Genomic DNA, 24,248 nt, shown 5'->3' on the forward strand with positions numbered 1-24,248 from the left:
TAGATTCTTCACCCCGACTGCTTCCCTGAACTCACTCTAGTCCCAGTCCTGGATGGGGGTGCCCCTGACCTATTTTAAGTGAAAGGGAAACATAGAAACATGGAACAGAGATGTGAAAGCCAGCAGGATGACACACGTCAATCAAGAACTAACCAGAGGATGAATATGATTGCATATAAGCCCAACGCTTAATTCTGAGCTTCCTGGAAGTCAGGGCAAAAAGGGAAATCTTCTCAAATCACATGGCCTTCGTGTTTTTCCTCCTGGATCTTAAACTCTGAGAGTCATTGAATCTTTATAGACTTTATCCATTTTTTTTCATCTGATTTTTATTTTCAAGTGCAAGAAATTGAGCAGGGATATCCCCTCATCGTTAAAAAGTAATACAATTTTTTTTTATAGCTCATGTGTTTGTACATCCTCGGGTCTGTGGTAGAGTTTTCACCTACAAATATAAATCTCATCTTCCATGTCCATGCTCCTGTGGGAAGTTTAGAAGGCTTTCTTTGTGTCCTATGCAAAGATTTTTGTGTATTTCCAGGAGGATTTATGCCTGCAGGGTTCTCTTCAGATGATATACGGAGCTGCTGGGTAGGAACTTTCTGGAAGCCTGTTGCGTGAATGTGCGGACCTTCTCATGTCATGCTGTAAAAGCTGTTGACGATGAGCAGTAGCTTTATGCTGCAAAAGCCCGAAAGGGCTGTTTCAGGGAAACCTTTTATAGACTAAATGTTCTCCCTTCGTTTTCCTGAGCATTGCCAACGTGACTGGGATCTTGTTTACTATCCATTTTGCTTATAAAGCGAGCTCTTTTCTTTTTTTGCCCCCCATGCATTTGTCTCCACTGACTACCTACTTTTTCACAGCGACTCAGGAAAAATAATTGGAGTCAAAATAAGTTGCCTTGGCAGCATTGGAACACATATTTTTTCAACTTCCATCGCTGAGATGACCTAAAAAGTACCCGTACCACGTTTGGCACGTAGGCCTATTAGAAAAATCTTGTGGAAGCCTTTTCTCAATGCCTTTCTTTTGAATTTAAAATTTTTTTTTGTAATGTTCGTGTTTTGTTTACCCACAGGGAGTGCTTTGAATCATTAGCCCATGGTATTTGTCAGTATAGTTGCTTCTGGACCGTGGCATCGCTGAATGTCATGTTGCTTTTGGTGACACAGGCTGTGGCCCCAGCTCCTGGACTCCGTGTCCTTCTTTCAGGATCCTTCTTCACTCCTGACCTGTCTGCCCCTCTTTCTGGCCCAGGACAGACAAGAGGCACTGGACTGACATGTCCATCATCCTGAGGTTTCCACCAAGAAATCAGGGTACTGGAGTCCACATCACCAACCAGCACAGCATGTCACTTGGCCAAAATCCTCCAATAATGTATGTCACCAAGCTGCCATCCGTTTTATAGGTCCCTGGATGGACAATCTGTTCACTGCTTTGAGAGCTTATTCCCAGATGAAAACCCCCCGAGATTTCTCCACCTGTTGGAAGGCAGCAGAAGTGTCTGTACTTCCCGTCTCTCTCCCTTTCTTTCCGGTGAAATTTTCATGACCCGGAAGTAACTTAATGTTTTGGAATCTGTTGCATGTTTTACAAAAGTCAGCATGTTTCTAAGTGAAGAACCCCACCTTATCTTCACTGGCCGTAACTGACTTGTGTGTTTCAGAGGAAAGTCACCCTTTTTGTTTAGGCGAATGGGTGTGGGTTTGGCAGGGTAGGGGCTGAGGAGAGAGCCTATGAATGAACCTTCATAGAAATAGTGAAAGGTTCTGATCCCCTGGGAGAAGGGAGAGAAATAACCAAACCCTGATGTACTGTATTTTATCCATTATGTCTGCTGAGAAATGAGGGTCAGGACCCAGAAGCTTTGCTCTGTCTCCCAGTGTTTGTTGCAGTTCAGGGGGATGGGCTCCTCCTCTGATGGGTCATTTCCTTCTCTCCTTTCACATTCCAAGCTGCATTAAGATGACAAATTTCACTTATGGGCTCGGGCACAGACGCGAAAACCCGAGCTATTGAGCTAACAGAGTGAGTGCAGAGGAGTTGATTTATGGCCGGGAAAAAGGGAGTGTTCGAAGAGCACCAAAGATTTTGAGAGCCCGGCTCTGAGTCCCAGCTCACACAGGATGGTCCAGACGCTGCCCCCAACCACAGACAGAGCTCTAAAGCCTCATCCCAGGTCTCAAGGGTGGAAGAGAAATGTGCAAGTAATTAAGAACGTCTTTAAAGCTCATACAGACATCCTAGACTACATCGCTTGCACATGAAACTTTACTGGGACATAAACTAACGGTGGGCTTTGCAGAGATAATTTAAGGTGAAATAAGTGGAATAAAGGTCTTGTGTTCTTTTCTATCTGTGTGCTGTGCAATAAATACTTCTCTTTTCCTACTCTGCCTTTAGTAAGGAGGAAAAAAAAAAAAACTTGGACAGCAAAGAGCAAGTCCGTCACATCAAACATGACTGCGTTAAATACTGAAATGTTCAAAGTCCGACTGAGATAGATAAAGGCTTTGATGGAAAGTGGATATTTCCCAGGGACATTACAAGCAATAATCCAGATGTTACAGCCTAATGCAACGAGTGTCCGTGGATAGATCAGGAGCTCCAGCCAAGCCGGGCCTGATGGAGGCCCTAGCCATGCTCTCCCATGCTGTTCCGCCATATGGAACCTATCTCTGGGCCCCCTTAATAACCAGCTTCGGATTCCATTTTCACAGAGCTCATAGAGCTAAGTGGGGCTGTTTTATGGACAAGTTAGATAGAAGCCTTTCCAAGATAAACATCCAATTTGAAATTAGGACATACCAAGCCACAAAATTATTTTAGAGCATATTTCATGGAAAGCACTGCCATTTTTCTCAGGCAATTGCCAGACTGTAGGATGCCCTTTGATCCCGGGTGGACTTGACTCCCTTCTTTAGAAAAAGGATTTTGAAAGAGTTGCAGTGTTTGGGGAGGAATATATCTGTCGGAACTTTGAAGCATGGCCATGGGACAGGTCATGCTTTAGCTTGTTGGTTGGCAAGTCAAACTTGAAGAAGAAAAAATAAAAAAGGAAATTGCAGCAGGGACCTATGAATCAAAATCTCATTTTCTTTTTGAAGATAGACGTTTTCAGCCTGTGTACTTAATAAGCTATAGAATGTGTTACATGTATCTGCATTTATGTGCACACATATAGATTGTAAACACATCTGTGTATCTATTTACATACTGTGATGGTGTGTGTTGTTTTTAGCAGATATAAAATTAGTTAACTTTATTTCATAAACCTTCATTATGGAATATGTTCTATCTACAACCCAACTGCAAGTAGAAGTTAGAGAAAGAATTGCGCGTGTTCTCCAGAAGAGAGGGTTTTTCTTTTTCTTCCTTTTAAATTAATTCCTTTCGCATCTCCTATCCTTGCCCTGTCTCAGTGCCTCCAAACCCCTTTGTATGTGTGTGTGCATGTGCATGTATGTGCGGATTTCAATTTCAAGTGAAAAGTAACTCGGATATGAAATCGGGAGTATGGATTTCCTTAAATGGACTTCACTTAAGGGAGTCATAAAAGGATCAACGAAATGCTTGGCACCGTTGTATTATTTAGTAAGAGTGGTGGGGCATCGTGTGCTGGATGAGGCCAGCGGGCGTGTAATTAATATGGCACTGACGTACCGCTTGTTGTGATAAATTGCGACTAACGGGTATCCCAGCACAAGGATGCCTCAGTGATCTCGAAGATGTGCTGAGCAGGTGACAGGAATGAATACGCAGCGTTAGAAGCTCATTGTTTCCCTGCGATGCTTGACACCTCCCGCGTGTCTTCCCTCAAATGAAGCCGTCCGTGTTCGGGCCGTGTCGCTTACCAAAAGGAGACCATGAATGAACTCCACCAACTGGATGCAGCCTGTGGATCATGTTAGGATCCTCACTCCAACAGACTAACCATTAAAAGACACCAGTGGGACCTTCAGGGAAATGTGAATGCGTCCTGGGTGTTTGACAACCTTAAGATAATTGAGTTGACTTGGGTGGAGTTGTGGTCCTGGCATCTGGCGTGCTACTTATTATGTAAGAACAAAAAGGGATTTTGCTTTCAAATATTTCAACCAGGGGGAAAAAACATAGTGAAGGGACAGATGAAATAAGATTTGCCAAATGTCAAATCTGGTGAATAAGTGCGTGGAGGTTTAATATATACTATTCTCTCTACCTCTGTGTATGTTTGAAAATTTCCATAACGAAAATTAAAAAGAAATGAAGTCTGCTTGTCCTCTTTATAATTTAATAATAGGGGATATTTGCCCTTTCTCTGTATTCTGTTTAAGGTGTGTGTGAGTGACTAATGTAACGTAGAAAAGGAAAAAAAAAAAAACAAGGTAACAATGACTGGGTCCCAGGCACTGGGCCGTGGTCTTTATCCATCCTTCCCTTCTCCCCAGGTCTGCTAAGCTCATCTGGCTGGCTGGCCGATTACAGGCTCCCTCTGGAGCTGTGAATCTCACAGTGGTGTTAGGCTTTTTAGTTGTAGCCCAAGGAATAAAGGGAAGTGGAGACAGGCTCAAGTGTGAAGGATAAATTCAAAGCCGTTATTTCTAAATGCCCAGAGGGGTTCTGTTTCCCGGTAGGGCTCTGCCGTGTTCTTCTACCTCCGCCTCCCAGAATGCCCTTCTTCCCTTCCTACCATTAAAACAGCCGAAGGCCCAGCTGAAGGATTCCTACCAGAGAGCACATCTGGGTGGGAGGACAGCAGGCCGGCACCAAACCCGAGTTTCATTCGAATTCGTCCTTCGCTGTACATTTCAAGCCTGGGGCTTGAGAAGGAAACCACAGAACTGTGATTGCAGTACCAGCGAGGGCTAAGGACGCTTTCAGCAGGCAGGGAGTGTTATTTATAATCGAGTATTGAAAGCTGGAATTCCTCTGATCACCAAAGTTGCACTCAAGAATTATCAGCAAGTTGACATGTCCTCTTTGTGTTTCACTTTAGTCCTCTCTGATACGCAACCTGCGGCTCTCAGAGACCTTGAAAAAGAACCAACTCTGGAACGGGATTATAAGTATAACTCTGTTGGAAGGGAGGAATGTTTCAGGAGGAAGTATGACAGAGATGTTTGTCCAGTTAAAACTGGGAGACCAGAGGTATAAAAGTAAGGTAAGTTCCGTCAACCCCTTAAGGATAACAGTATCTGTAAGATTTTAAAAAGATGGAAAAAAAATGTTTTCCCACTCCGAATTTCGCCAGAACAGATTTATTTTTAACCCTCCCAAAGGTATTAGAAGCATCTCAGAAAACAAGATAATTGTATAGATGCAGTCTACTGATAAGGGTATTTGATTGCTTAGTGTAATTTATTTTAATATAGTAACTAGAGCTACAGAAAACTCATCAAATAGTAGGCTCGAATGCATGATTTATTTCCACTTTGGAAATAAGCAAGCTGTGTTTCACAGAATGCGGGAAAAGATTACTGAATGTTTTCAGAGTCCTCCAAAAATAAAATAGCATAATATGTTGTGTTTGGGTTAAAATATTTGAGATAACTAAAAATATTCTCAAAATTATATGCTCTTTGCTTTCTCTGACTTGTTAGTACTAACACCAAAAATAGTCACCTATTGCTGCTTTTTTAAATTTTTGCTGTGATTTAAAAAAAAAACTGAAGTATTAAAAGTGATTTGTTTACAAAAGTAATGGCATTTTTAGCTGTCTTTAAAAATCGGTTGTCTTATTCTGCTGATCCAAATTCCATTTAATTTTTAATCTTAGTAATTTGGTGTGTTTTTTATTTCAAAAACCATAGTCTCCACACCATGGTAATTAATTAGCTTTATATAACTGTCCGACAGGAATATTTCCTGTGTTTTATGGATTGAGGGAACTAGGGTACTTGGAAGTTAAGTCACTTGCCAAAAGCCACATAGGAAAAAAAAAAAAAAAAACAGAAACAAAAAAACAACAGTGGAAGATTTTGAAAAGAAGCCTGAGGTTATCTACAGTTTGGGCTTTTCCAGTATAGAGGCCATAGCTGATGCAGATGAGTTGGAAAATGAATTGGGGCAAAAGGGTGTCTCTGCCACACAGGTTTCGGTAAAAAATCAAACATTAAATGTCATTTACTCCAGCACAAGGAGTAGAGAATCGAAGCTCAGGTTGAAGAATAATTTATTGTTAGAAATGTGAAAAATGGAAGGCTAGTTAAGGCAGAAATAAATAGATAGTTATGTTAACCAGGTAGTTCCAGGCCATATCTCACAGTGAGTGTATCCAGGATAACCACTGCTCTCCACTAAGATTCCGTTTGCCAGCCAGGGTCGGGCTAAGGACTAACGGGGAAAGTTTCCTTACTGAGCACACTTAGCCCTTTGGACCAAGGGGAAGCACAGAATTAGTCCTATATCAGTTCCATTCCCCCTTGGGGAATGTGGTACTTAATTTGTGGTCTAATAGGATTTTTTTTTTTGCCTAAATCCTGGACTCTGATATATTTAAGCCCAATGATGATGAAAAACAGCGTCAGTGACGTTGGGTGACGTTGGCTGCAGCTGAGGTGTGAGCTGTCCCTGTTTCCCACTCGGGGATGCTTGGCACCGGGATTTCATAGCTGACGCTGTGCGCTGAGAGCCTCGTACCTAGTGGCCCGCATTTTTGCTCTTTTTTTAATTCACAACTTGGATCTCTATGTAAATGAAACGAAAATCAAAGTCCTGCCAACGCATTGAACACATATGCAGTTTGCAGTCCCTCTTGGAGGAGCACAGACACATGTGTGGCGTTTTCAAACCGTGCTTGTTCATTTTGAGCTTTGGCTGCAGTGGACTTTCCTAGTCTTTCTCTCGCTCTAGTGACTGGAGTCGGTAAACTCGGATTTAAAAATAGGCAGCAATGTACAAGTTACGGATTTCTCCTGCAGTGCATTTAACAGATGTTAATTAAGACCCCAAACTGTTAATATGTATCGTTCTTAAGCCAGCACTGGACGGGTGTGCCAATAAAAATGTCACTTGCGTTTGATTAGCCAGTTATAGTATCTTCTATAAGAGAGGACAACTGCCAGGTGTCTCTTGTGGTACATTGTGTGTGTATCTATATATATATATGTATATATATAGATATACACACACACACACAGTTTATATATAAGAAAACATGTCAATAATCATTATTATAAAGGTGTTATATTTTATATGTATAAGAAACCATATGGGGTAACTGTTTTCTCTAATGTGGTGGATAAATGGGTGAATCTGGGGGTCAGCTTAAAGAGTATGATGTTTTGCCAATTCCTGTAACCTCGACGTCCCTGTCGTTCCAAAAAGAAAACTTGAACTTGGTAAGAGAGAGGCCTGCCGTTACGGTCTCCTGCGGTTTAGAAATGAAATGAATGTGTAGCTGCTGTAGCCTTGAATGCCATTTTAAGACAATAAATACTATAACTGCATGTTTTCTAGACACTGTGTAAGAGTGCAAATCCGCAGTGGCGGGAACAGTTTGACTTTCACTACTTCTCTGACAGGATGGGCATTTTGGACATTGAAGTGTGGGGAAAGGACAGCAAAAAGCACGAGGAGCGTCTGGGCACGTGAGTCGGCTCTGCTTTCTAAGCGGGGGGAGACGCGTGTGGCGCTGATGTCTGCAGGGGGCTGGGCTCGGGGGCTCCGTCTGTCTGTCTGGGCTCCCGAGGAGCCAGAACTTAGCTGGACCCTAACTTGGTGGGGGGTGGGGGGAGTGGATGCTTCTTTTATTTAATTGGCAAGTGTGTTTTAGTGTTGATTAAAACGGAGGCAAGTCGTATGTGTCAGGAATTCTCTAAAGCAAGATGACGTGCCATCTCAGACTCTCTGGGAAATGTTTGTGTAATTCCCAGTGTTCCCTATAATTTCGGTTTTGCTACTTAGTGAAATACCATGTCATTTAGTAACATTGCGAAGCTAGATGTCCCACATTTGAGGGAGACTTTTCGGTGTCCTTTGGTGAACTTTGTGGCAAACCATAATGAAATCATTTGAGACCAGATCTGTTTCTTTTATTTCTTTACTCTGGCCCCTCCCAGCTTAACTGAGGGGCTCACCCATATGTAACGGAAGATACAGTAAGTACTACAGCTTCCTTCTAGAACTGTAGTAAGAATGTAGTCAAATAATTGTGCCTGCACCGTGGCCAGCCCCAGTGAGCATGAGGAGATGCTGGTGGAGGCGTACATCACCTCTGATCTTTCTAACACCCCTGCGAGTTGGTGGAATTACTCTCATTTTGTAGATGAAGTGGAATGCAAGAGGTTTACAAACACCTTGGCTGTAGACTTCAGAGCAGCGAGTGTGAGGGTCGGGATTGTGTGTTTTCAAATTCTTTCCACCAAACCACTGCCATTTATTCATCCCACATACACACCTCCTGTCCACCAATCTTAAACTTAGAACATAGCATTTAATGAGCTCTGAACAGCTGTGTGTGGTCCTTCCCAAACCAAGTTCTCTGGCACCCAGGTTCAGGGAGATGCCTGGGGGTCACCCCTTAGAGAAGAGAGGGTTCTCCAAAAACCAGAGCATCTCCCCTCTTACCTGTGCTCTAAGTTGCCGCTCCACTTGAGGGGAGAGTTTTATTGCTGAAAATGAAAGATTGAGAACCACTCATCCAGTATAATGCCTTCATTTTATAGAGGAGGAAGTACAGAGGCCCAGAGAAGGGAAATGTTTTTCCATCAGCAAGGAATTTAGAGATAGCCTTCGGGATGAGACCCAGCTCAGCCCATACCCCTTGCAGGGCTTTTTCTGTGTAAAAATACTTAGCAGGGGCTGGTCCACAGCACATCAGCTCTTCTGATGTCGTCACCCCGTCCCACCCCAGTAGCTTGTCCGGAGGTGGACGGGTGGGAGTCGGCAACGTTGGACCATTCCTCCAGTGCGGCTCAGCAGGGGTGCCACGTCCCATGGGACTGCCTGGCATGTGCCAGGGGGTTTAGGAAGCCTGGCTCTCACCCACCTGGTGGCAGTGACGTTCCCCAGTTCTCACGTGGAAGACACACCTGCACATACACACACAGCTCATCTGCATGTGCTCAGACGCTCTCAGGAGAGCAGCACTGCCCGGGGCCGAGGCCTGGGTGCTTCCACCTCCCCATTTTGTAGCCCTGGCTACATTCTCTGCACAGCCCTCTTGTCCCCCATGTCTGGGCTGCAGGTACAGCCATCACTTCCTTGCACATCTCCTGGGCCAGGTTTGTGCTTTTGAATAGCGAACTTGGCCATGTCACTCTCCCCAGGCCACGAGGGAGGTCTTCCTGGGGTCAAGCATTTCACAGATTTTGCCTGTCAAATCACTCACTAGTCTCTCCCTCCTCTACCCACGCGGGGTAACAGACACGTCAGACTTCTCTCAGCGTCTCCCACACTTGTCACAACTATGACATACCGGTGCCCGGCCAACACCCACCATAGAAGGATCCGAAAGGCCGTGCTAGCCCTCGGAGTGAGGATAAGTTACGTAAAAGCACAGCCGCAGGGAACTCCGTGTCCCCAGGCGTTATCTGAACGGTGGGAACGGGGCCTCCTGTGACGAATGGTGTTATTCTCGTGGGTGAGAAGAAGAATGGCCTTTCATTTCACCTGTCTTTGTGCTGTCATGTTTCTTTCACATAATAGGAAATGCTTTTCCAAATGAGTGTTAACGTTTCTTTACAGACACAGAAGATAATTTAAGATGTCCCTTCTATGCCATGTTTTGTCATTTGGGTCTTCATTTATTATTTTAGCTCTTTCCTGTTTGTAACTTAGACACATCCCTGCCCCAGTGGCCATTCTGTCCTTCCTCTTTATGGATTTTAAAGACTTTTTTTTGGTATCCTTTTCCTTTTTCCTCTCCTGAGGTACAAAAGATAAGAAAGGTATCTCTTGGGAGCCGGCTACCCAGTGTTACCCTGAGTGAACTTCCAGGTGGGGGTGAGACCTACCCTGCATTACATACTGCTTGTCAGAGCTGAAGGGGAGATTGTGCTGGACCGTGCCTGTCACCGACCTTTTACTGGCTAGGTGATGGTTCAGATGTGGCCCCCAGCCTGGTGTCTAGCCTCCTCCTCACGCTCCTGACTCAAGGGGAGCTTTCCAAAGTCCCTTGTGTCATGGTGCACCTGCAGGCTTCCACTGAGCCACAGGTCACTCCTGAGGAGGTCGGGGCTGGTGAGAATCAAGTGCTGGGGCAGACCCAGCCCCCCGAAACCATGCTAACGCTAGTGGCTATTCACGGGCCAAAAAAACCCAGACAGTCCATCAATGGTCCAGAGACAGTGAATTTTTAGGAAGAGTAAGGAATCAAGCTATATAGACCCTTGCCCAGCTTAAACAAAATGGCTAGAGTGGAGCTCCAGATCCATCCCCCAACCCATGCCCTTTCGAAATAATCGTCTCATTTTCTTAAAGTGTATTTTACATGTCACAGTGATGCTGGAGACTAATTCATTATAGAAAATCCTAAGGCTTAATTTAGTTTGGAAAAGTTCAGAGTGAGAGTGCACAAGCTTGTTTTTAACTGAGCTGCCTGAGAGCGAGTCCTTGGTCCCACGTGGTGCCTTAGAAAGTGGCTGTGACACGCGGCCAGTTTATGAGTGGCTCTGCGGCGGGGGAGAATCAGGGCAGAAGTATCTCCTCGGACAGACTGCACCCCGTGCCGTGGATCTGCTTTTACAGCCAGGCTTGACACACTCCCCGCTTTCTTTCCGCTCACCTCCTTCCTTAGCCTCTGAGATTTACAGCTTTTTAAAACTATGGCACTCTTTTCTGCCCCTTGCATTATGTTAAAAGCTGACCAGTCTATAATATAAAACATGGAATTATGGTAATGAATAAGAGGTTAAAAGCTATCGTGGCAAGTAAAACTTGAGCAGGTTTGGCTGACTGATACGGTAAAATTATGTGTCGAATTAAAACATGAAAATGCGGTGGGATTAATGGAGAAAGACAAGAACAGGAGGTCAGAAGCAACGCTAAATCAGCACATTAACTGCCTGGTGGCCAGAAAGGATGGCTTAAATGTATGCAGAGAAAAAAATAAAACACTTGCAGGAAAAAAAAAAATAATTTAGTTCTTGTTTTCTCCAGATGAATAGAATCACAGACTTTTATCTGGGAGGCATGTAGCAAATATATGTATTTCCCTTTCTTGTTTTATATCGGGGATTAAATAGAGATGACAGAATATTTAGTTGGTTAACAAAAAACACTGATTTATCATTTGGTTTTTTTTGACCTTGAGTTTTATTTTGCCACTGAGATTCATTTGTTTGTTCGTTCATTTTATTCAACAAATATCGAGCATGTCGTGTATCAGGCAGCCTACAAAGTGCTGAGGGTTCAGTGGAAAATGATAACAGATGTGGATCCTGTCCTCAGGCACTGGCAGCTTTTCAGCTCCTACGAGGAAGCAAGCGGCATCTTGGGAGCCAAACGGGCGGCTTCCTGGGAGAACAGGGTCTAAGCGGAGACCTGTAGCGTGGGTGGTAGTGAGCCTGACAAGGGGATTGAAGGGAGGACTTTCCAGGAGGATGGGACCACGTGGGCAAAGGCCTGGAGAGGAGGGCGAATGCATTCTGAGAAACTTGGAAGGGCTGAGAAGGGTGGGTGATGTCACTTGATGGGACCAGAGAGGAAAGCAGGAGTGAGGTCACAAAGCCGTCAGAGTCCACCTCCTGCAGATGGACAGCGGTGGCTCCTGTCTAGACACACACACATCCGTGCCCTGCTGTTCTATTTTCATAATGTGAGGCTTGTGATTATGGTGGACTGAACAGTCTAAGATCTGACTTCGGAGTGAGAATTTCCTGGTCGCCCTAGGACCAGCGTGTAGCACCTTCTGAATGATGGTCCAAACGCGGTCACTCCCCTTGTGGATGAAGTCACACACGATGCCGTGGGGACAGACCTAACTTATTCATGCTCATTAATCACATTTTTTATGTAGAGGCTCTGAGCACCTGTTTTCCACATTGTTTCCCTCAAGTAGAATAGTTTTCTAAGTTTTGTCAGTTTACCAGTTTTTGTTAACAAACACAACTTCTTGATTATGCTGGCCAGAGTTTCCTGGGCTATGGTGAGTTAAAAGTTACTTTTTAAAAATTATTCTTAGGTCATTATCTCTGATACCTTTATTACCATGACAATACAACTGTCAGCCACCAACCTTGTAACATTTTAAACTTCTTCCATTGTTGTAATTCACCACAGCTGAATTATGGGTATTTCTCTAGGTCAGAGGTGAGCAAAACTAGGGCCTACGGGGCAAATCCAGATGGCTGCTTGTTTTTGAATAAAGTTTTATTGGAAGACAGCCGTGTTCATTTGTGTACATTGTCTGTTACGCCTTTCATGCTACAGGGGAGGCTTGAGTAGTTGCAACAGAGACCATATGGTCTGGTCCCCAAAGTAAACATATTTCCTCTCTAGCCTTTCATAGGAAAAAAAGCATCTAAGTGCCTATCATCTATTAATGTTGGTGTGAATTTTTTTTTTAACGTTGGTGTGATTTTTAACGATAATTGATGAATTCCTTATGAAAGCCTTTTAAGCCACATATCCAAAAAGTGAGTTTTATTTTTCAAAGAACATTTGCATCCACTGCAGTAAGCTGAGTTTTCGTAAGCACTCATACAGGGTTACTGTTTGGGTAAAGTTTGGGAAGCACTTTAGAGGACACAAAATGAAAGAGGAAAAGAGTATGTAACAACACTTGTAAAATTCTGGAATTGAAGAGGGAGCAAGGAGTGTTTCTAGGAATGAGAAAGAAGGGAGGAGGAGGTGGTGTTTTGATTTGCCTGGGAAGCGGGGCTGGATCTGGTCTCCTAGGTCTTCTCAGGGGCCGATCTTGCTCTGCACCCGTGGTGGGTAGCTGAGCAGACACCAGAAAGCCTTGGGAAAGGACAGCAGATTCAGTAGCGGCCAGAAAGAATTAAGAGACAGATCATTTCGTATTTTCTCAGGGTAGAATCTGGTGCATTGCAGAAAATGGAAAAAGCAGCCCAGATTCTCCTTTCAGGATTTTTATATTAAGCGTGTCTTTGGTGAATGTGTTTCAGAATGTTTACATCTTAAAGATTTTAGGTTTTAGAATATTAATCTTTCCTTGAGCCTGAAGATAGCCATTTTGTTTACATACTTCAGAAGGTTCAGTGAGTATTGTGGTAAAAGGATCTGAAATTCAGGAAGAAAAGTCCTTTAATTTTTTTTTCCTTCTACTGCATTTGCTGATCAGACAGTAAGGAGTTCCTGGCCAAGGGTTAATATACGTGGTGCTTCAGCCTCTGGCTCATCTCCAGAGCATCCTGCTTGTCCTTCGGATGGGAGGACAGGCAGAAGCAATGTGGACTGAGGTTGAAATAGAGTAAAGTGGGAGGCCTGGAGGAAAGGGTTTTGTATGAAATTCATTCCTTCTTTCCTCCTTCCTTCCAGAATGTGAAAATAAATGGGGAAGCCAGGTGGAAAGAAGAGATGGAGAGAGCAGTTCAGTTATAGAAAGTTTATGGAAAATCATCTTTTGAGGGGAGCTGATGTGAACAGTAGGGAGAGGGTAGCTTTAAATTCATTCTGAAGAGGAAAGACATCAACTTCTTAAGAATCAATTAATTCCTGGGATGGGGCAGGGACTCTAAGAGACTGGGTCCTAATCCATGGGCGGAAGGATCTAGGCTGAATTTTGATTGGCCTGGTGCTAATGTATTGATTTAATTGGCTCTTTCAAGTCACTAAGGAAAGTAAAAGTAAGTCTTTGGCTGAATTCATTCATTAACTGAGAATGTAGAAGCCATTATGTTTGTCCTGAAATCTGGTATTTATGGGGCTCTTTTATCTAAAATTGGCAAGGCGGTTTTTCGTGCAGGTGTTCTGTCTTCATTATCGAAATAATCTTTTAAAAATGAGATGGGTACGAGAGTTTCACAGTGGACAGAAATGCCTTCAGAAGTGCTGAAAATGTGCAAATTTCTGAGAAGAAACCCACTATTTACTTTGCATTTCATGCGGGGCGTGATTCACCTTTGGTTTAAAATCATAAACAGCCCTATCCAAGTATGCTGTGCCTTTGAACAGTCACTAGGAGAGTCTGCAGAGTTAGTGCAAATATGCTATATGTTGTTCACAGTCTTTTTCGATGACTTTTTGGAATTAATGTCAGGTCCGTTATGAATTATCCAAGAAAAAATTTTCATTGCCTAATTATATATCGTTTTTGACTCCCGAACATAATTAGCTCGCAGAGATCCTGTCTCTAAATGACTTTTCCTCATTCACAAAACAAAACCACCACCGCCACAAAAAGGGTAAACTTCAAAGGACCAGAATGACATTGTTAACGATATTAAAGTGAATGTGCCACACATAGGCTATTGCTACTTTGGACTAATGAATGTGAACGCCAGAGAAAAGTCTTACAAATTTGGATCATTCATCTTCCCATAAGAAAGGGCTTTACTAAATAAATGAGACTGAATATAACAGTGTGAAATAATGCTTAGCAAAATATTCCTAAGCATATATACAGTTGCTATACCTGTTCAGAATTTGCAGGTACTTAGTTTTGTAGAAATGGCATAGTTAAAGAACTTGACGTCTCTTTCTTTCCAGGCAAAATTAATTCCCCACTTACATATTTGCCTTTGAAATAAAAACATTTCCCAAGTTATTTTTCTCATAGTGGTAAACTTTAACTTTGAAATATCCCTTATTGCTACAGAAAAAGATTATTTTGATTCAAGTCATAGAGGGTTATTTAAAATATATATATATATATATATATATATATATATATATATATATATATTTAATGTGTCTCCAGTAGAAATACTTGGTGAATTTATTACATGCCAGAGCTCTACCCACTCTTCTCATAACTGAAATCACTTTTGATAACTAGGAAATAAATACCCACCTATATTTAATTTTATAGGTACAGATCACCATTAAGATATTTATTCTGTAGTAAAAACTGGTATAGACTTTTAATATTATTGGTATTTTTCTCTTTAATTGGGAGGGGATTGCCAACTTTCTTTCAGATTTATTAGACTAGAACTTTTCGGTATCCATGTGGCTCATTGCTTTATATATTAGATAAGTTTGCATGTTTCTTTTTATTGGCAAAGTTAGAGTCTGTGGATGATTAAGGTTAAGAATCCATCCTTGTCACACACGAGAGGCAGTGCTTCCATTTTCTGGCGAAGTCTTGAATATTCCTCGTGCTCAATAATTATAGACGGTTAATGAGAATTAACAACACACCCATGGCATCTAGGAACCCCCACTGCCCACCCTGCCTCCCTCCACTCAGCCCTGCCTGCTTCACCCACCTGCACATAAACAAACCAAGTGTGGTCCAGGCAAGCCCAGAGGTTTCCGTGTTGAAGCCAATAAATGGCCTAGCACCTCAGCCCCCTCTTTTTGCTGTTTGCTTCTGTACTTAAACGTGTTGGAGATTTTCAGCATCGCCAGAACATTGACTGTTAAGAGGCGGAAAACACGCAATTCATAGCAGATGGGTACGGCCTTTTCTGGCAGTGCTGCCGAAATGGGATCAATCAGCAGCACTGCATGCTCCATTTGTCCAGCAGAAATCCACCTGGGGAAGCCCTGTGGCACTGTGCCTGTTAGGAAAACACCTAAACACGTTTCTTTAAATAAAAACTCGCCATTGCCATTAATCTAGAAGAGAACGGCTTCTCCATGAACCCTCTCCCGCTTCCGTTCCTCCTGTCTTTTCTCCTTTTTTTTTTTGAACCAGTGTCTCTTATTCTCTTTGCTGGCAAAAGATGCAGCACAGAGAAGCCGTCTAGAGCCCTGGCCCGTAATGTTGAAGCTCTGAAACTTTTCTTCCTGCTTCTTGATCTGTTTGTCTTTCTGCCGACCTGATTTGGCAATGACCTGATTCTTCTCTGTTCATTCACCGCTTTCTCCAGGCCGCCTTGCCTTTGAATTTCTTGACCTCTTCCTCCTCCTTAACTGTCGAGCGTCTTAGCCTGGGAGTGGGTGTCACCAGCCAGGGGCGCCTGCTCAACCAGCCTGTGCCCAGACAGAGGGAGGTGTCGGGGAGGGCGATGTGGAAACCCGGGAGGCCCCGTGGCAGCCGCCGGTTAGTCACGTCCTTTCTCTGATTCCTGCAACTTTTCCCAGGTGTAAAGTGGATATGGCAGCTCTCCCGCTCAAGCAGGCCAACTGCTTGGAGCTGCCGCTGGAGAGCTGCCCGGGGACTCTCCTGGTGTTGGTCGCCCGTACGCCCTGTTCGGGGGTCTCCATCTCAGATCTGTGTGTGTGCCCCTTGGCAGACCCCAGCGAGAGGAAGCAGATCGCCCAGCGATTTGTGAGTGCTTCACCTTTCTCCGCCCCCCTCCCCACCCCCACTCCGACCCCCACTTTTCAGATGAAGCAAAGTCTATGCATTGAAAAACTGCGGGAAGAAAAGATCTTTGTCCAAAGTTTAATAGTATGTCTCGTAAGACAAGACATCAGACCTAGAGGTTAATGCATTAGCGAGAAGGTGAAAATGGATTCTAGTTGGCCTCCCCATTTTAAAAGCCAAAAAAGTGATATTTTTATTTTTATTTACCTTTTACTTTTTTTTAGCGTTCAGGATCTCTGTGGAGAAAATTAAAATCCTTAAGGGGAAAGACAGTCGTTCAGGACATCTGCATATGTAAATTGGAAATTTACCAGAATTTCACAAAAGTCACTTTCTTTTCAAACCAAGTATGACTATTTGCAGTGTTGTAGATACTTTTGCTAGAATCTGTTAATATCAAGTGAGAAGGCGGAGGCAAAGCCAAGTCAAGACAGGCATGAAAGACCTGTTCTGTGCTACCCTGGATAAAAGCAGTTTGTGATTTTTGCCTAAGTAGTTGCAATGTGCTTAAAAGTCCACTCAGCATTTTTAAGTCAAACGGCTTTGTCCTCGTCATTATTTTTTGTACTCTGGCTTTCTAGGTGTCTTTATTTGCATTCTGCTTTTATTCCATCTTCTTTGTAAATCAATACGTTTATTTTATTGCCACACACAGGAAAGGCATGTTTTAGGACAGTGGCATGAAAATGAAGCAAAGATGAATCCCTATTTAATGGGAATATTATTCTCAGCATAAACTTTAATGCCTCCAGAATCCTCCACTGATGCAGGTGTATTGATTAATTGAATAATCCTTTATCTTCCAGAGTACAAAGCTTAGCCACGCATCTTATTGTCAACACAGATTCCGCATGCAAGGTTGACATACTTTAAAGAAGTTTTGACAAAATCCTTTATTTTTTTTTTAACTTAAAAAAATGTTTTATGAAGTGTAATCTGTTTATCATGTGTTAATTTCTGGTGTATATAGCACAGTAATTCAATTTCATATATATATATATATTCTTTTTCATAGTCTTTTTCATTATAGGCCATTATAAGGTATTGAATATAGTTCACTGTGCTATACAGTAGGACCTGGCTGTTTATCTATTTTGTATATAGTAGTTAGTATCTGCAAATTCCAAACTCCCAGTTTATCCCTCCAATCCACTTCTAATATTCTCTTTAATGATTTTATTTAAGCAAATGAAAATAAAACGCTTCCCCAAACTTTCCCATGGATAGATAACAAAATCTGCCAAATTCATGAGGAGGGTCGTGTATTTATAAGGTGACGTTAGGTAAGATCATGATGACAGCTTTGAATAATGCCTCAGGATCGGAGGAGTACAAATTGAAACGAGGTTTGAAAAGGCTATAATCAAAATAGAACTATCAAGTGTTTTTTTGTTTATTTTTTTCCGGCTAGCTAGCTGGCTGGCATGTCAGAGGGAAAGACTGCCTTACAAGGCACAAGTTCCAGATCCTGGATTTGTTTTTTGGGTTGTAGGAACAGAGAATCTTCAAAGGCATTTCACCTCTAAATTAGGAAAGTATTTTATTTCAGATGTTTTCACCTTAGCTTAAACACTAGGTTTTTTTTTTGTTTTTTTTTTTTGTTTTTTTAGATTGAAAATACTATTTGAAGAAAGAGCTTTTCCGAAGTTCTTAGGAGTGGTGCATATTACGTTAGGAAAGCCTTAACGATTCCTAAGCTTTTGTTATTCTGTCCTGAAGTGCCTAAGTAACAGAGATTTCACTATCCCTCCATAAATCCCCGGGGTCTGCTTATCACAGGTTCTTAGTTAGCTAAGAATGACGGAAATGCTGTATCCAGACATTTGAAAGCAGCGTCTTTCTTAGCAGATGTGTTTTGGAGGCCTGCGAACAGCATTTAATAGCTCATCTCTTTCATGCATGATTGCTAAACGATGCCATGTACACAGAATAGTGCTATACGTGCTTAAGAATTATCAGTAGATATATTAAAGCTTTGGCTCATACAAACCAAAAATGAAAGTACACGTGATGACAGAGTGATGCTCGATGCTCAATCTCTTAATTTAATGAGCTGGCTAAAACATGGACCGGAAAATTCGTTCTTTATCCATCCCTCCTCTTTCCAGCGGTAGTAAGTGTCTACAAAGGGTCCAAGTGTAGTCCTCTGGTATCCATAGACTTTGCTCTAACTAGGTTAGAATAATGTTGCCTTTTTGGGTGATTTAATACGTTTCATTAAGGAGAAAGAAGGGGTGGAAAAGAGACTGAGCGAGCTCTACACCCATTTTCCTGGTAGGATGTCTGTGCTATCACCAGGGGGCAATGTTAAAAGTCGATTGCCTTTGCTTTGTAATTCGTTTATTTTGAAACTGTAGTTAATTAATTCTCAGTCACTTTGAATCTGTTTGCTGCAAGTGCTTAAGTTTCCTGTTAACTTTGACAGTTTTCTTAGCATTGCATGGGAAAGGTGACGTTAAATCTAGAATGCACTTCCTGTAGGACTTTGTGGCATTAAACAGTGTATCAGAAAGCTGTGTTCATTCATGATCTATCTGCTTTTCTCCCCCGCAGTGCTTACAGAACTCCCTCAAAGATCTGAAAGACGTCGGCATTTTACAAGTGAAAGTTTTAAAGGCGGTAGATCTCTTAGCAGCAGATTTCTCAGGTATAAATCATTTTCTGTTTTTATTCTTTTTTTTTTTAACTTTTCTTTACTTCCTGCTTTGAAATGATCTTAGGGCAAAGCAGAATGTTTTACTAAGTAGAAGCATGTCTCCAGCAATCATACTCTTTCAGACAGAGTAACAGAAGGAAAGAAGGTGCAGACAAGAAGTTCTTCATATTTTTCACAACATTTTTTTTTCCAAATAATTTTGCTATGATTAGATGATGTGCTAGTCCATTTGGCTTCCAAAGAAATTTGTGGATTATTTGTGTCATGACTTCTTTATCTGTTAAATCAACTGTCTGAAGAAGCTTTTCTATAGAACCTCAAAAGATGGATTTGACTCCTCGCCTTCCCTCCCCTGCCGTGCTGTGCGCAGGCAGAGTTTCCTCCTTCCCCATGTCCCGTGCAGGGGTCCCAGATCTGCCTGCCACGTCTCTGTAGCATTAACCGAAGTCTTGGCCGTGGAACGACTTTGCAGGTGACCTTGTCTCATGCAGAATTTCTCTCGGTGCTTCACTACCTTGAATTTAGAGGCAGAGGCTAGAGCAGGCACGCGCTGGGCTGAATTATGCTCGACTGTGAGGACAGTAATCCAGACATTGCAGGGTCTGATCAGAGGGCGACGTTCCACCCACGCTCTCATCGTCACCTTGCACTCTCGGGCGGACAGTTTCAACACCTGTATGACAGGTGCGATTTACCAACTGAAGAATACAAGGAAGACTCCGCAACACGGATCTGTCCATCTGCTGATGTGGGAGTGCATCTTTGTTGGTGCCGCCATCCCGTAATTTTCCAGTGTGGTCTCCTCCCTCCCTTCCTTGCACACAGAAACAGTCACTGTATTTGTGTAACCTCTGAACTTCTGGGACTGAGTTTGAGGTAACTCAGACTCCGGAACAGAGAGTTTTAATTAGAAGCACTTTATATTACAAAAATGATGGGAAATATGAGCATAGTTTTAACAAAAAGGAGTTCTCACCCTCCCTCAAAAAATGGACCAGTAGAAATCATTACTCTTATTATAAAGCCCCCCCAGATAAGGTGATCTCATTTTTAAGGAAATGCCCAGTGTGAATATCCAAAATATGGGCTTTTTTGCCAATATGAACATATAAATTCTCAAGGATGTAGATGAAATACTTCAGGGATGACTTCTAATATTGTAGAATTTACTTGCATGTTTATAAAGTCTTTTACTGATTTAGCAATTTTCCTTTCTTTGAAAACTTACAGTTTCCGAAAACATTTATTAATTCAGATGTTTCACACATGCCTTTGACGTTAGTAATTTTGTCATCAATAAAGCACATTTCGTGCTATCTACCAGTTCTCCAGAGCAGATTATGTCTTACTTCCAGCTCAGTGTTACAGATAGAACACTTTCTGAATCCAGGATTGTCGATGTCTCAGCAAGTGCCATCTCAAGCCCCAAGAACTCCTTTGTACCTTCAAGCAGTATTATCAAAAATTCTCTTTGTAGTTGTATATTTTGTGATCACCAGGAACTAATTACAGTGCATTAAAAGTTTTTTTAAGGCATGTGTACAACTATATCCATATGTGGAAATACTTTTTTTTAAACCTTTTTTTTTTTTAACCCATCCTTTCAGGTGACTTCCACGAAGCACCCCCAAAACCAGTCTTTATGGTGGTGGTTTGAAGCCAATCTGTTTTCTCCAAAGAGTGCTGTGGCTATTAAAATAAAGTGAATAGGAGAGGAACCTAAAAAACGGGAGTCTTTTGTAAAGACCAGGCAAAACCTTCTCTCCTAATTTTGACCAATTAGATTAATTTGGCGGGAAAATGTCATTTTTTTTCCATTTTCCTTATATTGAAGATATTCCGTAGATAGTTTTAGAGTGGATAACGGTGAGTACCAAAGGATTCTAGTAACAAAAAGCAGTGGTTAGAAATCAAATAATGCTGTGCAATTTGGCTAAATGCCCTGATGTTTTTCTGTCGCTGTCTTATTTGTGAGAAAATTATCACTGTTCTGAATTGAAGCAAAGGTCCTTGTCATTAGCTCCACGTGTCTTTAGACCACACTGATCTTTATTTTTAGAATCAAATTTCACAGTCTGTGTTCTTTATAGGTTGTCAGGTTCCTACAGTCTATTCCAAACCAAGGTATAGCTTTAGGGCAACGAAGTGGCCCTAATCCAGGGAGTTGTAAAGTAACTTCTCTATGTGAAAAAAGAAATGGATGCCGGTTGCCATGAAGTAGCAATCGAAATGTAATTAATGCCTGCCAGATGTTGGCGATCATATCAGGTAGTGGCAACTCACATATTATTGCCTTATTATTGTTACCAATTCACTTCATACAGAGTGAAAAAAATGCCAGCTTCCCTGGCTCATGGATCAGAAGAGGGGCCCATCATTACCAGTGCTAGGAGTATAAGGAATTACATGCATTTTCCAGTCAGCCTGACTTTATAAATGAGTATTTCATTGCAGTTGCTCAGGGAGCAGAGTTATTCACCCCTGAAAATAAAAAAAAAGAAATGCATTTACCCTGCATAACCAGGGGTGATCTCAGAGAACGATGGTCGTTGTAGACAGAATGCAAAAGGGAACCTTCCAACCTTCTTAACTTTTTTTTTTCATTAGTGTTATGTTGTTGTTGATGTTTAATTGTTTCTTAAAAACAATACCAAATGACCGTAGTAGCTGGTGCTTCGAGTTTGTCTCTCCTGAGATCCAGGGACTCTGATCAGGCGGAAGTCCATGGGGGCCAGTCTTGGTCGTGGTCCATATAGAGGTGGAGGTTGCAGTTGCAGAGTTCAGGAACCTCTTGTCCTAGAGGAGGAATGAATGCTCTTGGTGGCCCTGCTGTCAGTTGTTTGCTGATTTTAAAGTTATTTGTGTCTTTACAAGTAACAATTAGAAAATGAAAATTCCAGTCATTGTGCCCCTCTGATCAAAGTAGGAGGATGTTCCTCATAATTGGTTGTTGATATTATGATTATATGGTCATAAAAATAATCTTTGGAGAAATTGAATCCTCATTACTTTGCTAGTATTTTAGAACATTGGAGTAACATATATATGATATATAACAATATATATACACTAAGGTGAATTCCTTTTCTATTAAAATTTAAAAATTTTTTCTATTAAAAAATCAGTGTAGCTTCTCAAATGTATTATATTAATGACCTAAATCTACTACCAATATTAAGATACTTAGAGAAGATAAGGGTTTCAGTGTTCTAATGTGTAAAAAAGATATTTATTGTTTTCCAGATGGATTCATTCTTTCATAAATATGCTATTTTATTATGTGATTGGACCTATTCAGTATTAATAGGTTTAAATTTATATAGAGCTTAGCAGTTTTTGTGTGTTTGACACTTGTTTGTGTATAAGTGAGAAGATGGTTTATTTTAAAGAATCAGAGGTAATCTAACTTCTCTTGCAGCCCACCCCCTCTGAAATTGGTGAAAGATATTTTAACGTTCTCTACAGCCGAGATGAGATGCGGAGAACCACACAGTTACTCTAATAGAAGAGCCTGTCAGATAGCTTTTATTAAAGCGTTTGTCTCACAAGCACCTTGTGCCCAACGTAACCTAAAGTTTTTAAGTAATAGGTTACCCAGTCTGATGGCATTACTTCTGGAGTAAACGGGGCCATAGCCTTGACTCACAGCCCAGATGATAAATTGTACTTTGAGGCTCAAGGTGAGCACAGCTGTTGGTAATGTTTAATGAGACCAACATACTTCACTGAGCTCCCGCTCACAGTTTGAAGTTCCATGTTCTCCGGGGGTGCTTTTTTTGTTTTGTTTTTAACATTGTGACTTTGGGGCACTTTTTGCCATGCAAAACCCACCCATAAAACACCACAATTTTCCAAATACATGTGGGTTTTCTTGACTTCTTGGCAGTAAGGTTGTCACTTAGACTCTTTCTCTGTTTCCAATGTTCATAAGACAACTGTCAAATTAACAGAATCTCAAAATCAGAGCATCTTTATCAGAAGAATGGAAAAGACAATATGTTTTTAAACAAAATACGTGGGTTATAGTGAAGGAGTCTTACCAGTAAGCACGTGAGGGGCCGTGACAGTGCCTGATTCAAGAGAGCAAACATACAATGACTTCAAGAGCCCCATGCTTCTTTTCAGGGAGCCCAGGATGGCTTCCTAACTGCTTTTTAAGTTTCTCTCAACTTAAGAAAAGTCAGCTTGGTCAACTTGGTGGTCAGTCTAGTGAGCTTCAAGAAATTCATTGAGCATCTACTGTGGATCAGAAAAACCGTCCTGTAGGGAGCGTAGGAACACTTGGTCCTTCGTCTACAGCAGCAGGCCACTAGGGGGCAGTGTGTTTCGTTGATGTGAGTGCGGACCTTGCTCAAAATCCGGTGGCATTTCCAGTTTAGCGGTTCCTTCTCAGTGCCATTAGGAGGAGCTCTTCGTCTGTTCCACACACAGGGTTGATCTCCCATGACTGTGGTCAACTCCTCCACTCATTCATTAAATACATGATCCCTTTCCAAGAGACAGCAACTCATCCCTTGGATAAATCAATGTTCAGTTCAATAATTTATTCATTGAAGATGAAAATTAGCCCCCAGTTTTTGCCCTTTATTTATGGTAGCTGCCTTTCATTTTAATTCCTACATATTATGACATAGAAGATGTATAGAAACAGAGACCCACGTGTAAATCATGATTCTTTCACATACAGGCCTTGGGTCTACTTAAGCCTCCAGGCCCTCAGGGGTGTTTTGAGAGTTAAAACTAAACGAACATACCTGACACACACAGTACATGCTCAATAAATGCTATTCCCATTCTTTATTAAATTTCTTTTTCTAAAGTACAGTTCACATGGGGACCTTCACAGGTTTTGTTTTCTTGACATTTGGATCATAATTTCTCTAATTTTAAGTGATGTTGGAAATACCAGCATTGCTCATCACTTTTAGCTTTTCAGCCGCTATTAGAACTCTACAGTCACCACCCTATGGTGCTTTTTCTTTTTGTTTCTGTTTCTACTGCCTGATAAAAATGAAGAAAAAATATGCTTCATGGTAGAAAAATTCTCATACTTAAACCAATTTAGTCCTGGCATTCACATTTTGATAATGTGGATAGTAGTTTTACCGATATGAGATACTTTTGTGGGCTCATTAATTTTTTGTTATACATGAAAGTACAGTTCTGCAAAGCTGTTGACCAAAATACTGCATTTAGGTCCCGTAGTATAGAGTAGAAATATTC

General features: G+C 41.8%; 1 protein-coding gene across 1 annotated transcript in view; it reads left to right on the plus strand.

Moving 5' to 3' along the window:
* The window catches only part of MCTP2 (multiple C2 and transmembrane domain containing 2), a 195,509-nt gene that overhangs the window by 82,728 nt on the left and 88,533 nt on the right, over positions 1–24,248 (plus strand). Inside the window, 4 exon segments of the mRNA XM_032469472.1 lie at positions 4,985–5,149; positions 7,447–7,577; positions 16,144–16,330; positions 18,923–19,016. Of these exon segments, the coding sequence (XP_032325363.1) occupies positions 4,985–5,149; positions 7,447–7,577; positions 16,144–16,330; positions 18,923–19,016 (577 nt within the window).

Source organism: Camelus ferus, chromosome 27, assembly GCF_009834535.1.
Source record: "Camelus ferus isolate YT-003-E chromosome 27, BCGSAC_Cfer_1.0, whole genome shotgun sequence".
Taxonomy (NCBI): domain Eukaryota; kingdom Metazoa; phylum Chordata; class Mammalia; order Artiodactyla; family Camelidae; genus Camelus; species Camelus ferus.